Raw genomic sequence first — 19,190 nt, 5'->3', positions numbered from 1 at the left:
ATTTGATTTAAAAATTGCCGAATCGATGACCTATGATAAAAAAAATTGTTATAGTTATTATAACATGAATTATAGTATGAATATAAATATGAATTTATAGTATGTTAAAATTTTACATAAATATATATATATATATATATATATATATATATATATATATATATATATATATTATATGATAAAATTTTAGTTTGGTTATAATAATAAATCAATAAATATTATATTGTTTATTTGTTAGATTGATATATTCTTGAATTAATATACATATAATAGAAACTATATATAGATTATAGAAATTCTAGATCAAAAAAACCTTGCACTCGTCTCCTATATCCATGTAAAACTATTCACTTTTCAAATATTAATCTTTATATATTTTTATCATTTTTATTTTTGTAATTTAATAAACTTATTTTATTATATCTTAAAATACATTTTATTTTTAAATTATTTTTTATGTTAGATATTAAGAAAATGCAATAATAATGTCAGAATGATCACATCATCTTTGAATGAGTACTTTTGAGATATAATAAAATAAAATACTACACTTAGAAAAAATTTTTATATTTAATCTGAATATCCATAATATGTCCCTTCATAATATGCTTTTTCCATATCCAATGAATTTCTACGAAGTCGTCTTCCAACTGGCTCCAAATCATTATAACATTTATCGAAAACTCGCATTACAGCTTCCGTGGCTTCATCCTTTGATATGTTTTTTATTGCAACTACGGATCTAACAGCCTTGTCTATAACACAATTCTGAAAGATATGACTATGATAATATTCATTTCATGCATAATAATAATGTATAGTAATAATGTAAAATATATAATATAAAAATAAAAATATGAAATTAAAATATTTTATTGTAATAAAAACTATGAAAATATTTAATATAAGGAACATTTTCAATTTGAAATGATTTCAAAATTATTATTTTTATTTTAACAGAAATTAAAAATTTAGAAAAAATTTCATAATAAAATTTTACACATCAATAAATATTATGTCAAAAATATTAATTATAATTAAATTTTTTATAGTAAATTTGAAAAATATAAAAAAAATTTAAAAACCATACGTATCTTAGATAGATAGATTTATAAAATTATTTCACATAAAATAAATTTTGTCAAATAAAAATAATAAAAATAAAAATAAAAATAATTATTGTAAATATATATTTTACCGTTGAAATGTTAAATAATTCAAATTTCTAAATATAAAAATAGAACTAAAAGATTTAATCAAAGGAAAGTTTGAGATAGATGAATATAAAAAGAGAAAGAATTTTTAAGAAAAGAAAGAGATCAAGAATCAAAAAAAGGACATATTTAAGAGATAAGATTTGTAAAAAATGGAATATTTATTTATTTTTGTAAGAAGAATTATATATAAAAAAAAAATATAGAAAGTAAAGATTTAGAAAACAGGGCACAAAAATATTTAACTTGTGTTTTTGTTTAAACACAAATCAAATGATTCTTAATATATTGATCATATATTATAAGTCACACCAATAAGTCACACGACTTCTCAAAAAATTTTCTAACATAAAATTTACAACAAAATTATAGTAAGAAATTAAAGATAAAGTTGGCATAATTTTAAAAAAAAGAATAAATAAATATGGCAAAAACAACAAGATAATTATAAAACGTATTTTATATATCAAAACTGTATTTTATATTCAAAAATATGATATCAGTTAAAAAAATTATGAAAAATAGATTTAAAATAAAATTCGAAACTAAAAAATATTAAAAAATAAAAAAATAATTATAACAGCAGATTGTAAGTAATTTTTACAAATTCAAGATTGATCATAAAGTCATATCAATAAATAATAGTAATGATGATGATGATGATGATGATGATGGTATAATCATAAATGCATACATGTACAAAAAATTAAATCAACAAATGCATATAAATTTATTAGATCCAAATACTATCAAGAGAGTTGTTGATATTTTTACACTATACTTCATAACAGTGGTATGAATATGGTATTAATAATTTAATAAAAGAAAAGATAAGTCAGAAACCATTTTTAAAGTAAAAAGATAAGCAAAAGAAATACTAGAAAAGGATACATAAAAATCTATGCAATCGATGTAAAGATTAAAAAACGATATGTATTCATAATACAAATACAACAATTATATAAAAATATATCTAATGGTATATCTAAGATATTAAAATTTACATAGAATTAGTAAAGAACAAATTTAATTTAATAATATATATATATATATAATAATCAATTATAAAAATGAAATAGCAAGACATAACTTGAACAGCATATTTTTCTTCGCAAAATGAAAAAGCTAAAAAAAAAATCTTTAGTTACTAGAAAGATACTCATAGATGCTAGGTTTGAATAAAAGTGATAATTACCGCAAATTAATATAAAAAGTATAAAAACGAATAAAGTGATATTAATGTCTTAATTCTTCCGATAAATGGAAGAAAGCTACAATTTAAAAAAAAACATAAATTCTAATATGAAACATAAAATCAAACATTAAGCATAGAAATTATATTAAATTATATTAAATTATACTATTGGAAGATACGAAAATTGCATTTCATTATAATGAAAAATCAAAAGCATTTTAATTAACAAATAAAATTATAAATAGAAACGAATATAATATTTTTAGAAAATATAACGTTTCATTAAAATCTACAAGACTATCAAAATAAACATTAAAATCTCTAATTAAAATATTTCCATAAACATACAAAATCTAAAATGAATGAAAAGAAAATACAAATGAAGCGGAAATTAAAATATATTAACTAATTAAATCGCCAAACGGAAAAGAAAATAGTTTTAACAAGTTTTAATAAAGAAGAAGATAAAAAAAAATATGAGATATTGAATTAAGAAAATTGCAAAGAACTAAGATAAGCATAACTAGTCGAATCATCAAAAGAAAGTCAAGTAATATAATGTGAATTCAAGATAAAATAAAAACATGTGATATAAAGAAAGATTAATGGCATTAGAATATATACATATATTAAGATATGAAATTAATTAATAAAAAAATTAAAAAATAAAACAGATGAATATTACTTGCGAATACTACGTATCATTGAAAAAAGAAATAGATTACAAATCCCACCACAATATCAAAAATATATTAAATGAGATGTTGAAGAAAGTAATATATATGAAACAGCTAAAGAAATTACAAAAAATATAAATTTAAAAAGTCTTTATATGGATTAAAACAAACAACAAATATGAAATATAATATATGAAATAAATGTAAAATTCATCATAAAATTCAAGAAATTACAATTAAACAAAGCAAACAAACAGGTTTTTATAATTTATATGTAATTAAATTTAATTTATATGTAATAAAGTAAAATAAAAATCTATGCAGTTACATTATATAGAATAAAAAGAATAAATATTATAATAGTTCTGCAATTTGGTGTGAATAAAGAGAATGCATGTAGAAATAAGTAAGTAAATAAATAAGCAAAGCGAGCAAGTGAGTGAAGGAGTGAGTGAAAGAAAGAATAAGTATAGATTCAAATAGAGATAAGAAATCAAATAGAAACAGATTGAGAAAAATGTAAAGTTTAAAAATAGAAGAATTTTGAATTCAGTTGAATATTTTTTGTACATATTAATTTCGAATTTATCAATGAAATTTTTTATGTATGTATGCTTATATGCTTATATCCTCAAATATACTTTTTAGACTGTACTCAACATTATAGTATACATAGACGATATTATATAGGTAACAAGAAATTACATAAAAACATTTAATTATCGCAATTATATGAAATCATAAAATTAGATAAGGTCACAATTTTTCGGATATTTCAGTGAAGACTAATAACAATAGAATATATTACATCATATCAAATAGATATAATCAAATAAATATAAATTATTATATAAATTATTAATATTAGAGTTTCCCATAATTTTTTTTTGCACCACGCTAAGGAATGACTTGAATTGACTATTTTATATGAAGATGCAACCTTATCTATTATATATCAATTATATTTTATATATTAGCCGTTTATGGCATTAGTTTCAATTTCAGTCCAAAAGTCTTTTAAAGTACGTTTCATTGATGACATAGTCTCTTTTAAAACTTTTTTCTATACCATTCAATATGAATAGCCAAAGGAAGCATTTGCGACATGTTATACTTCATTGAAAAAAATGCAAATGATATTACAGACGAGATTTGTATCGTTTATGGGAGTGGTATTACGAGCATCCGCAATTGGTTTAAGAGATTTAAAGTTGGCAATTTTGAATTGAAAGATGAAGGCCGCAGCGACTGCCTAGCAACAATCTTATCAAGACCATTCTCGCTGATAATCCGCGATAGTAGTGCGCGCGAGATAGCCGATGAATGCCACTAACATTCTCAAGATATAATCACCTAATCAAGATAAGATATGTCAATCGATGTAAAGTTTGGAGTCCATAGTTATTAACGGGGATCGACTTTATGAACCGTGTCTCTATGTGCAATTTTTCTCACATGAAAGAGATCCTTTCTTGAAGAGGCTCGTCATTAGACTTGGATTTTATATCAAAATGTGCATCGAAAACGCACTTGATTTAAAAACAATAGATCTTCAATTGTCGCGAAACTTGGATTTCATCCGAAAATAAAATTCTTTTGTCTATTTGATAGAACTGCAAAGATTTATTATGAATTTCTTCCTCAAGATGAATCCATTAATTATGCAAAATATCGCAATCAGCTTGATAAATTGAAAGTCAAAATTGACGGATGAGGTCATAACGATAATGCAAAACCGCATGTTGCATTAACTGTAAAAGAAAAGCTCTTACAGATTGGGACATTCTATTGCATCTCTGTACTCCCCAGATTTTGCTCTATCCGACTATTACTTATTCTTATCATTAAAAAATTCTCTCCATGATAAACGATTCCAATCCATAAACGAAATAAAAACATACCTCAAGAAATATTTTGCAAATAAGCCCCAACAATTTTGGAAAGAGGAAATAATAAGGCTTCCTGAGAGATGAAAGAAGATGATAGAGCAAAACGATTCATATATAACACAATAAATCAACCGTAAATAACAAATATCATGCATTAATTTTATATCAAAAAAAAGAAAAAACTTATGGACACCCTAATATATGATATATGAATTGAATGATATCAAAGAATTAAACATTCTGAATAGGATATGAAAAATTAGAAATTTAATTTAGCAAATAATTTTTATTATTGAAAGTCTGATATATATATAACAATTTCAATAAGATCGAATTACACCATAATATTGAATAGGAAAATGAAAAATTCAAATACTGGAGAACAACAAAGTAAACAAAGTATGATAATAAAATATCTAAAAAATTATATCAGATATAAACTAAAACTCGAATATTACAGACAGAGAGAAAATTAGTTACATATAAATACGAATTGGGAAAAAACAAAAATTGATAAAAAGTCCAATAACGAATTTTGAAAGAGTATGATGAAATCTGAAATATTTCAATCAATTAAATAAAATATAAAAAGCAAGGATGCATAGTTAATTTACTAAAATATTTCATAAAATTTGCGTTGATTTCTTAATGGATAGAAAAATTATTTCAAAGAAAAAATAAAGTACTAATCAGTTTATAAAAATAAATTGTATTATATTAATATAAAATCAAAAATTTAAATAAGAGATTTTTTAATAAGAAACACATAAGAAGATCAATCCAAACAAAAATTACTTACAAAATATTTATTAATTCCAAATCTTATTTTTAAATTATAGTTTTTTACTAATTCAAATTAGAAAATCTATATGTTTATTTGCAAAAAAAATAACAAAAATATATCTCAAAATTGGAAACAAAGCAGCATAATTTGAAACATCATGAAACATCATTTTCGGAACTTTCAATTCTTTTTTTGTTTCTGATTCTTGAAACAACTAGTTTAAATAAAATGATTGCTTTTAATAAATACATTTTTATGAAAATTTGCGAATAATATTTGAAAAAGATATTTTTGATCTAGAATAGTATATATACGATACATATAAAATTGAAATAATCATGACACATAAGTCATGAAAAATAATCAGCATAAAAGAAGAAAAACAAATTTCCAAAATCATGTCTATTAAACATTTTGATCAATATATTATGTAATTAATTTTTTAGGAAATTTTCATTTTTTATTTTTTCTCAAATCCAAAATATTTCCAAAGCACGTCTACCGAACATTTTGATCAATATATTATGTAATTAATTCTTTAGGAGATTTTCATTTTTCATTTTCTCTCAAATCCGTCACGGAATTCTCCTAAGCGCACAATGAAAATGAATGAATGATAAAGAAAAATTTCATTAAATATTCCAATTATTTCATTAGGTATGCTAAATGTCTAATAATATCTTCTTTTTAAATAAATTATTTTATTTTACAAAAATAAGAATACTTTTTTATTTATACTATCATTATTCAGTGATTATCATCACCTCCATTAAATATTTCAGTTTTTACAATAAACAGATTTATGGATATTAAATAATCATCTTTACCAAACAATAGCATTACAAAAAATAGCAAAATTAATTAGATAGATATACAGTCGAAAATTTATACTAATTAATATTATAAAAGAATATTTTATGATAGAAATTCAATTCTTAATGATTTATTTGATGATTTTAAAAATTTTTCTACTGAACTGGAATCAATTGCAAGCAATTAGTCAATTTCTCAATTTTCAAATTCTAATAACGCAGAATCATAATATATAAAAAACATTTTAATGAAATCATCTATCTTTTAGCAAAATATGTGAAATATAATTGGATAAAAATCCATGGAATTGATTGTTTGGATATCTTCAAAATATTTGGATGAAAATATCATCTATAAATCTTTTTAATACGATATTTATATTTCAATAATTAATATTTTGAGTAACATTTATATAACCATTTATATTTATATAAACATTTTAATACCAAGAATATTTATATCCCAATATTTAATACTATTAAATATATTTATATTATATATACTTTTAAAAATTATTTCATGTTATTATATTTCATTTCATGTTTAATTTTATTACAAAATTCGTAAAATATAAATATTTTTATTATTTATGATATTTGTTAAATTATATACAGAAGTATATACATAGCATATACAATCGATAAAATAATAAATATTATTTATTATTTTATTTTAAAATTAATATTCCTAAATTAATAAATAGAAATATCAAAGTTACACAATTTACGTTAGATTAACGCAATATCACATATATAATATATTTTTATATTAATTATGTAAAACGTATTCCACGCCATATTACTTATGAATTACTTATAAATTATAAATAATATGTATTTAATAATTTTCTCAGTTGTTTCGAAACATGCTGATTGAATATATTTATCATGTATGTCAAGTATTTAAATGTCTTATTAACCATAATTATTATTTTATTTCTATTATTAAATATAGAGATATATATTGCATAAATATTAATATATGATAAGAAGATTTCTGAGTATAAGAAAATTTAAATATGGAAATCAATAATTTATTGAATGGAAAATTATTAAATCAATCAAATTCACAATTTTCAAATCTTATATTTTTGTTATAATGAGTACTATATACTTCAATAAAAAACAAAATCATTATAATTGATGACACAAAAAACATAAATAATTATAATATAAGTCTTGCTATAGTCGAAATTACAGATAATATCATATGGTTTGTTTTTCGAATTTCAAATAATCAAATTTGTATTTATCTTAATGATAAAGATACAGCCAATATTTCTGTATAATCAATTTTAATAATAATCATTAATTATTAATTAATTATCAATTAACAATATATTCATCACTCCTATTCAATAATTGATAAAACAAAAAATTATTTTTTCTTTACATTCGGTCCATATGAATACATAGAAAATATTTTTATATAAATTATAATAAAATAGATTAACTTGCTATGGCCGAAATTAAACAAGATGACTTTCGAGCGAGAATTCAAAAAGTTCAGATTTTCATATTTTTTAAATTGTGAATATTTTGAAAAACAAATTTTCATTAATTCTGAAGAAATAAAAAATGAAATATCAAAGAATCTTTTTTGATCTCCTACAATAGTCCTTTTTAATCTATATATATATTTATACTATACTTTTTAATCATTATATATGTATAACCTATAATGACATTCAATATAAAATTTTCTCATCTATGGATAAAGTTGAATGTTTTTTATGTAAACAAGAAAATTATGTAATTAATCAATACGAAATCTTTAAAACAATCTTTAAAATAATTTTTTAAAACAATAAATTAATTAATAATGAAAATAAAAAATTATTTGAATTCAATAAGAACAATATATATATATATATATATATATATATATATATATATATATATATATATATATATATATAAGAACAATATATTCAATAAGAACGATAATATAAATTTTAAATAACTCTACATCTAACATGGAAATTTAATCTAGTTATGTTCAATTAGTATTGCAAATTTAGATAATAAAAGGATTATATAAAGCTTCAGAATATTTACTGATGTCAATATATATATAAAAGTCACAATATAAAATAATTTAAATTCTGTCAATAATACAACAAAATTTTTAATGAAAAAGCAATCAGCAACATTCATAATAATGTGATTAAACTGAAAATAAAACAATGACGCATAAAAAATGAAGAATTATATAAAAATATACAAATCTCTGTGAAAGAAGAAATACAATAATTATCCAAGAGATATAAAGTAAGAATAAACTATCTAATCAATCAATATTTATGTACTAATATTTATATACTAACATTATATCATATAATAGTATAAAAAGATTACAAATATCTGTAGAATCTAATGACATAAAATCAGACTTGAATATTCTAAAATAGTATTATTCCATTGAGAATAATATCCATATGTTTCCTTTTATTACTAAAACAATTCTAGGCAAATATCCTATAAAATAAATTATAAGGATTTGAATTACTTGGAATTATAAAAAAAAAAAATATGTTAATATATGGAAGTGAAAATAATGATTTATACAATAACAATATTGGAAAAGAATTTTCTAGATATGAAATATTATATCATGAATTTAATATTAGAAATGTTATTTATCACTGTAACTGATATAATTTCCATTTTATAAATTTCATATTTTATGAATTTCATTTTCATTTTTTTACAAATTTAAGAATAAAAATTAAGTCTCTAAGTTTTTTCTATTTTTTTATTTAATTTTTCTATGCAAAAATGATTTATTAATGAAATTTGAATTCATTCATAATAAAAAATAAAGAATAATTTGAAAAAAAAATTCAAATATAATCGAAATGTCATATAAAAGAATATTTAAATTTTTATTATTATGAATATTATTATGAATATTTAAATTATTTATATTTATATTTATATTTATATTTTTTAAATCTAAAAATAAACAAAATTTAAGAATTTATCATTATAACAATTGAGTGAACAAAAAGAAATGATTCAAAATAAAAAAAATTTTAGGTTTTTAACATAACTTAAAAAATAATAACTTTTAGAAAAATGTTTAAATAAAATACAAGTAAGATACAAGTTTTTTTTACACTCTGGATTTTATGAGATCTTGAATAAAATAATAGAACTATAATAATAATATTTTCTATATTCAAAATTTTTATATTATTATGATTGAACAGACAATTTCATTTCACTATTAATAATCAATACTAGCAATACATTTTAATTAATCACATAGTATTTGAATATCATGTATATAGTTAATTATATACATATACTAATATAAAATTGAGATTGAGAATATGTCACTTGATAACAAATTATAATAATGAACTTAATAATAATTTCAAACTATAAGAAATAATGAAAAATATTTTAATTTCTTTTAATATATTTCATTTATATATATTATATTATTATAAAAATATATATATAATATATTATTTTTTCTTATTTAAAAAAATGTTCCTATATTATTAAATGAAATAATATACTCTATTTATATGACATTAAATATTTTTTATATAATGATAAATTTCATATAACCAAGATTGCTTAAGATTGCTTAATAAATAAAAAAATAATCAATGTTATGTAATTTATATTTCAATATATTCAAAAATATATTTAAACAATTGTAGTTTATAATCAGAAACAAAAGAAAGAATATTGTTCTTGAACTTATATTAAATTATTCCAATGAAGAAATACAAAATTAATGAATAATGTATCATAAAAAAAGGTTTTGTAAAATAATTTAAAAATCTGAAAAAATTGCAATTAGCATAAAATATCTAATCAAATTGTCAATGAATATTTTAATAACATAATCTCAATTAATAATATTTAATCTTGTGGATCACACTACCTGTTAGAAACGTTTCATTTTTGAACACAGCAAAAAATTAAAATTAAAATTTGCTAAGAGATATTATTTTGGTTAAATTTAAATTGATTAAAAGTTTACAAGTCCTAATTCAAAATATAGTATATATTATGAAAAAATTTTCAGATTTGGACAAAAAATCTTCAATTTATAGATAAATATTTATTTATTGAACTACTAAGCAATCTTAAATAGCTATTGTTGCCTATATTTATGTATAATAAATGGATCTTACCTGATGTGCCTTTTTAATATTAAAAAGTGAGGCAGTTCCTCTAAACCATGCACCAAGAAAACTACAATGACATTGATTAGCTGCCCTTATTTCAGTGCAAGCTAAATGATCTAAATTATTTAAATCTAATTTATTACGGCAATAATCAAACATATGAATCATTTCATGACTTAAAGTACTTTGAACATAATTTTTAGTACGAGCAGTATTTTGACAAACTATAATCTGAAACATATAAAATATTATATTAATAATATAGAAACATAAGTATTTTATAACTAACATTTACCTGATTTGTTTCTGGATCATAACCACCAGTAACTGTTTCATCACATACTTCACATGCAATGTGACGACCAAGATCAACTTCACTAAAATTGTTGTAAATAAAAAACAATGAAACATAAAGTCCTTTTTTTTATAACTTTTTATGATATTCATATTATTGCTGGCTAATTTTTTTCTCATAAATAGTAACTGTTAGAAAAAAATGAAAGACAAAAAAGTTTTGCAATCTTTTAATCAAAATAATATATATTAAATATTGATTTATTATATTTTATTAATATTGATGTAATTAAATAATTATTAAACAAAATATCCGAAATGGTATAAATATCGATCACATATAATAATCTTATGTTTCAATTCTTTGATTCATGATCAAAAAGAAGTTTGCATAATTTTGCCGTAAGATATTAATTATTTTCTTATAAATAAAATCATTCTTTTGTTTAAATATGTTTATCGCATATATTCATTTAAAAATCTTATAATAGTGTTTTTAAATCTTGTAAATAAATCTTAAAATTTAAAATATTTGACGTTGAGAGATTATTACATAATGAATTATACATGAATGAATTTATCTTAACATGCATTATTTCTTGATAATTATGTTATAAATTGATATATACATCATTGTGACCATTAATAGATTGTAAAACTTTTTTTTTCTACTTCTTTTAACGCTTTTTTTTACACAAAATTTATATTTATTTACTATTATATTATTTTTTTCTACTTCTTTTAATGCTTTTTTTATATAAAATTTATACATATTTACTATTATATATATTTTTTCTATTTCTTTTAATTTTTTTTTACACAAAATTTATATTTATTTACTATTATATATTATTATTTACTTACTATTTGCTATTTAAAAAAATATTAACTAAAAAATATTAACTAATAATGACGCAAATACATTATATAAATCGTTATATAAACAAACAAAATTTTAATAAGTAATTCTATAAGATAAAATATCTCATAAAAGGACTATCCAAATATGAATTGTTAATTTGATAAAATTTTTGAATAAAATAGATTTAGAAAAAAATTAAATATATTTTTTGTCAGAAAGTGTTTATACATCTAGATATTAGTTTTTAAATTTGGTATGAAAAACAAATATATATTCGAAAATTATTTCGTTTATAAAAAAAATGAATTATGTATTTTTAATGATATTATTTAACTGTACATATCTATTTATTCTGAAAATAAATTAATAAAAATATAAAAATTCATTAAAATTCATATTTCAAAAATTTTATTTTATTAAAATAAATAAAAATTTTCACTTTAATTTCATAACTTTATGAATTTTTTATACACTCATACAATAATTTTTCAATTTTCAGCATTTTTATAAAAAAAATAAAGATATGTTAATTAATAATATATTTTTTAAATAAATAGTAGAAATAAATTTAAAATTATTTCAAAAATAACTTTTTTATGCATTTAAATATTTTATTAAAAAAATATATTTAAAACAATTAGCATAACAGTTATTTTAAAAATGCAACACATAATCTTTTTTTTTATTTTTTATTACGTTATCATGTCAATCACTTTAAAATCGGAATAGTTTTAATTATATATATAATAGTTTTAATTATATTTCGATACTTGTGTATGAGTAGAAGCATTATTTATTTTAAATCTAAATTTTGTTTTATCTTTTCTGCCAGCAAAACAGAAACTGTTTCTACGAATTTGTAATATTTTTTATTCATATCTAAAGTGATAAAAATAATTAAAAACTTTTCAGATGCTCTGAATATTATCATATTGCAAATCATTATACTTCGCAAGAATTATAGAATAAAGATATTTTTTTTTATGGCATTGTGAATTAAAATCACATCGTTTTATTTTTTTAATTTTTTATATGATTTTAAAAATTATAAATTCAAAATTGAAATTTAAGTTTTTCAGATAATTTTGACAAAAAAATTTTATAGCATTATATTAAAGCGTTTATATTACAAATTTTAATATATTTTAGAAAGTTTCTAATTATTTTTAATCATTAAAAAAAAAATATAATATATAACATAATATAATATAATATAATATTATATAATATAAAAATAAAAAATATTAAGAAATTTTAAAAACATTTAATAAATCGATAAGATAAATGAAACAATAAGAAAACAAGATTATCTGATATAATCGTTTTCAATTAACATGTATGAATACTTGACACATTGTCAAAAATAAATTATGTAAAAAGAAATAAAACATAACATACGTATTCACAAGAATTCTATTTTTTTCATTTCTGCATATGAATTAATATATAATTTAGCTTTTTAAATATTTTATATATCATTAAATAATACAATAGAAAATTAGAAATCTCAATTTCAATTGCCTTATAATATTTTAATATCACAAATTAGTGAATAAAAACTTATATAAAATATTTATTTAATAAATTTCAATGTTTATAAAAGAGTGTTGAACATTATAGATTTAAAAAAATTTGGATATTTCATTGTTATTATTTATTTGCACAACGAGATAGAATAATAAAATAATAAATCTAGATAAAATAATGAATTTATCATTTTCCCGATAATTTATTCATTAAATTTCAAGGTTATTTATTACAATATCGTGAAATTAAAATATTATATTATATATTTTTCTTTAAAGGACTGGATACAATGTTTAAATATTTATAAAGACGGTATGAATCTTACATTATAAATGAAGAGATGAATTCATATACTAAAATTATATTTATTAAATTAATATAAATATTTTATACTGGCATAATCTTATTCAATTATTGAATCAAATAATTAAATATATTCACTAATCAATTTTTTATTTTATCTTAAGGTAATTATAAAATCTTAATTGTAATATATAAAATTTTAATAATTATTATTCTTAAGATATTATTTAACATATTTTTTTATAAATAATTTTATTGCTATAAGATATACTTTAAAATATTTTAAAGTAATGATAAAAATAAAATAAATAAAAAATAAATAAAAAAATAAAAGTTATTTTACCATCTTATCCCATTTTTTTATATATATATAAATTGAATTTTATTTTATATTTTTAAATTTAATACATATATATTATATAAATATATAATAATATATAAATTAAATTTTTAAATAGTATAAAATAGTAAATAAATAATATAAAAATAAAAAAATGTAACATTTAATTTAATAAAACCATAAAAATATGAAACATATTTTTTTTAAATATTTTTAAATTAAATATAATATAAATATAATAAATTAAATAAATATAATATCAAAAAATAATAACACAAGACATATATTAATAAATTATATTTGTCTTAAAATACAAATATAGACAGAATTCAATATATTAATATATGAATAAAATATATATATAATATCGAAAAAATTTTTGCTCAAGAACTTAAAAAATTGATCGCTGATTATAAAAGAAAAAGTTGCCTAAATGATGGAATAACATATTTTAAGGTTATTAAAATCGTAAGGTAAGCTAATTCTATCAATAATTACGGAATATACGGAATTTAGTATAAAATATAATATTAAAAATAATATTTTTTTAGTTAATAAATTTTTATTAATATTTTATAAATTTCAATTGAAAAGTACATATATGTTTCATAAATTTTTTAATATTTCATAAGATATTAATAATATTTTAAATATTATAATGGATATTTGCCAATTGCTGAAGACCTTTTTTATAAATTATATAAAATATTATATTATTATTATTATTTTTATATTTTTTATTGATTTATAAAAAATAATAAAAATAATTAAATAATTATAAAAATATATTTTTTACATTTATAAAATATTAAAAGAAAAAAGATTTATGAAACACATTTTTTCTTACATTAATTATATAATTAAATCTATTTATGATTTTTGATATAAAAATATAATAAGATAAGAATAAAAAAAAATTTTTTTTTTATAAATTTTTGATAAAGTTTATCTAAGCTAATAATAAATATCAATATTAATATAATTTGTATCAGAATAATCATAAAAAATTAAGTTACAATATTTATTATCTATTTTTCTACAAACAAAATTACTTTTATTTTTTTTTTTAATATTAATAATTACTATAAATCATTAATAAAAATATCATAGATAATATAATATGTTAACAAAATATAATTTTACAAATTGATTATTTTTCAACAACAGTTGATTATTTTTAGTTGATTATTTAGTATGCAAAAAAAGAATATTAAAGATTATCTTTAAATTTTCTTTTGTTAGGAAAAATTTTTTACATTTAATATATTTTGAATGTCAACGAATTATAAAATTTCTTTAATTTTTATTCTTTTTAATTCTATTTTTATAATACAATATATATAATACAATATATAAATACAAAAATAGATAAATTCATTTAAAAATAATATATATGTATTTATCAATATATAAATTCATTTGAAGAATTTAAAATAATTGTTATTTTAAAAAATTAAAAAATAAGATATTTATAAATAATAATGTTCAAAAAAATGTTCAATAATAAATATTCAAAAATAATAATAAATAATATCTAAAATGTTTATTTTTCAAATACTTAATAGTTTCATATTTAATATTTTAATATTTAATTTTAACATTCACAACATTATAAATATTTTGAAAATTTTTATATTTGATATATTATAATTAGAATGAATAGTACAAATGAAAAAAAATAATTTATTACATACCATCCAGATCCCTTTAATGCTCCTAACATTAGTTTAACCAGAGAACCTAAAATATTTAATTTTCTAAATAAAATTCTCTATAAAATTTTTATATAAATGATATAATTGTATTACAATGTGTGTGTGTGTGTGTGTGTGCGCGCGCGCGCGCGTGCGTGTGTGCGTGTGTATATATATACTATATAAATATTTCTTATAAATATTATATCAATTTTTGTAAGGATATTATTTTCATAACATTCTTTTTATAAAAGGTATTTCTTTATATTTAAATAAACTAGTATGTAAATAATACACTATATTTTGTATAATAAACTAATATATATAATATATTATTATTATAATTTTATTTATTATTATATTATAATAATAACAAAAGACTGAAAATATTTTATATTATTTAATTTCAATGAGATATCAGCATATTTTATTATATCTTATATGTTATATGTATTATCTGTTATATTCTATCTGCATGGATATGTAAGATTTGCTTTTAAAATTTCCATAGAAATTTCAATATATATATATATATATATATATATATATACATTATATAGACAGAGAGAGAGAGAGAGAGAGAGAGAGATTATATAATATATTATATAATAATATAAATTATAAATTAATTAATCATAATACTATTATATAGTATATATTTTGTTTAACTATAAATAAATATGTAAAAATCATATGACCTTCATTTTTTTTAAATGAAATAATTTTGTTACCAATATAGCTCATTATTTCTTACAAAAAAAGTACTGTTATTTATGTCGAAAAATTATCAATTTAAAAGATATTGTAATTTAAAATTCATAAAATTATTCATATGAAAGATAAAAAACACACAAGGTAATATTCTAGTATTTTTATTTATTTAGAAATTTTTCTATTATATTGAAATTTTATAAATTTTAAATTTATCTTAAATTAATGATTTCTCAATATCAATAGTTTACTCTGTATTTTTTTGTAAACAAATACATAGATTAATGTGACAAAAATTAGTTTTATTTAAAAAATTAAAATTGACCTTTATATCTTACTTATCAATCAATTTAGAAAAACTATTAATATTGTAGAATGTATCTTTTTATTCACTAGTATTTAGATAAAAATGTCCTATAAATATATTATTAATAAATAATAATATATATGTATATTACACATACATACTAATAAGAATTTTTTTTTATAAAACTTTATCAACATATTTTTTTTTCTGAAAATATAACTAAATCATATATTTTCTATTGTGTTCAGAAATAAGAATAAAAAAATCTTTTCAAACATATATATATATATATATATATATTCCAAAAAAGATAAAGACAATGATTCTACGATTAAGAATGAATTGAAACATAATAATTTGAAATCTTTTTCATAATAATTAATTCGATAATAAAAAAAATAATAAAAGATATAGAGAAAAAAAAGATTATTATTAAATATTATTAACGGTTTTAATAATATTAACGGTTTTAAAATAAAATTAAAAACATAATTTCTATTGTAATATTTAAAATAAAGATTATTTATCTCATAACTATATTGCTAATTGCTACAATTACCAACATATATACATATATATGTATTATTAGCATATATATATATATATATGTATTATATATATGTATTATTATTGTATATATATATATATATATATATATATACACATATACTAATATATATTATATAGACAAAATAAATACAAAATATTTATCGAAACATGATTGAAAGAATCAAATATGAATTTTTTACATTTTACTTCATTAATTTTTCATAATCATATTATTTTTTATAATAATAATACTTTTTAATATAATATATAGTGGTATAATATATAATATTTTATATTTTATATTTTGCTTTATAATTTAATATTTTCTATATTTTTGTTTTTGTTTTCTTCATTAAATTAAATCATTTATATCTAAAATAAAATTTTATTGCACAATTTTATTAATGAAATTTTTATTTTTGATGATAAATATTTCACTGGATGAACAATTATATAATGAATTGTATATTATTTTACAATTTTTACAATTATATGTTATTTTAGATTTTTTTGATAATCTGAAACTATAAACAAAATAGTTATGATCATAAATGACTCAAGTTATTCACAAAAACAGTAAAAAATATATTATCCAAAAATAGTTAATATTAAAATTCGTTAATTACTATATATAATTAAAAAGCATTCGTAATCTAATGACAATAATAAAAATAATATGAAAACTAATAAATAATAAAAAAAAATATAATAAAAAATTCTTAAAAAATAAATGTAGAAATCTTACTATTTTGCACACATTTGTACACATTAATTTCACATTGTGTTCTTTCTAATTGTTCTCTTTTTTCTTTTAAGAAAAGTTTATCAAGCCAAGTACGAGATCGTATTTCTTTTCGTCCTGGATAAAGATCAGAATATTCAGCTTCAATATTACTTTTTTCAGATATTGATTTTTCTTTATTTTCTGTACTTTCAACAGTCATTATTATTTTGATATATTATTTAAATTACTATTTTTAAGAAATAATTACAAGAAAAATAAAGAAAGTATAGGTTACGGTGCAATCTTACGTCATACGATCCCGGGTAGCACGTGTACTTATATCATATACTAATATGTTACTACTTTTAAAGCTATTTTACTATTCAAAATATTAATTACTTTAATATCATCAATGTAAAAATTTTATAATATATTTATAAAATATTAAAAAATATGTATATATTTATATGTTTAATTTTCTATTGATTTCATTAGTGTAAATTAAAAATTAAAATCTTAATTTTTATAAATATATATATATATATATATATATATATATATATATATATATATACATTAAACGATTAAAAATATCATAAAAATATTATAAAAATATTATGAAAATATAATGTATTGTATAAAAAACTATTGTGTAACTTTTGAAGTTTTAAAATGAATCATAAATATATATAATAATTTTTTTTATTTCATTCTTTTATTTAATATTCATATGTCCATTTATTATATATCAATACTATTGCATATTCTTTATGAATTAACTTTACTTTAATATTATTTTTTGATTTTAAGGTTTTTTGGCAAATTAAAAAATCATTATTTATCTCATAACTATATTATATTATATGTTATAATACAAAAAAAATAAATATTTTATAAAATTTTTGTTAACATTAATCACTTTATCACTTTTATATATTTGTACTGCTTATTATTATTTATGATTTTAATAAATATATTTGTTAGATTGTTTCTAGGATCTATATTTTGTATTAATTCTTATTATTTTTAATATGATATCTGAAATCTATATCTATATATATATCTCTATATAATATATAATATATATCTATATATTAATATTCATTATTCATATATGACTGAATCATTTATTCATATATGACTGAATTTTTATTATTTAT

General features: G+C 17.7%; 1 protein-coding gene across 1 annotated transcript; it reads right to left on the bottom strand.

Annotated features, from left to right (window-relative positions):
• Positions 1-223: 223 nt before the first annotated feature.
• LOC108001239 (mitochondrial inner membrane protease ATP23 homolog) lies at positions 224-18,479 on the bottom strand. Its single transcript, XM_062084203.1, has 5 exons — positions 18,052-18,479; positions 15,740-15,785; positions 11,015-11,096; positions 10,726-10,950; positions 224-768 (listed from the first exon to the last, which is right to left on the bottom strand). The coding sequence occupies exons 1-5, from the start codon at positions 18,248-18,250 to the stop codon at positions 571-573; spliced, it is 750 nt and encodes a 249-aa protein (XP_061940187.1). The 5' UTR covers positions 18,251-18,479; the 3' UTR covers positions 224-570.
• Positions 18,480-19,190: the final 711 nt, after the last annotated feature.

Source organism: Apis cerana, linkage group LG14, assembly GCF_029169275.1.
Source record: "Apis cerana isolate GH-2021 linkage group LG14, AcerK_1.0, whole genome shotgun sequence".
NCBI classification, from domain to species: domain Eukaryota; kingdom Metazoa; phylum Arthropoda; class Insecta; order Hymenoptera; family Apidae; genus Apis; species Apis cerana.
The sequence above is the reverse complement of the archived record's forward strand: the minus strand, read 5'-3'. Positions and strand labels throughout refer to the sequence as shown.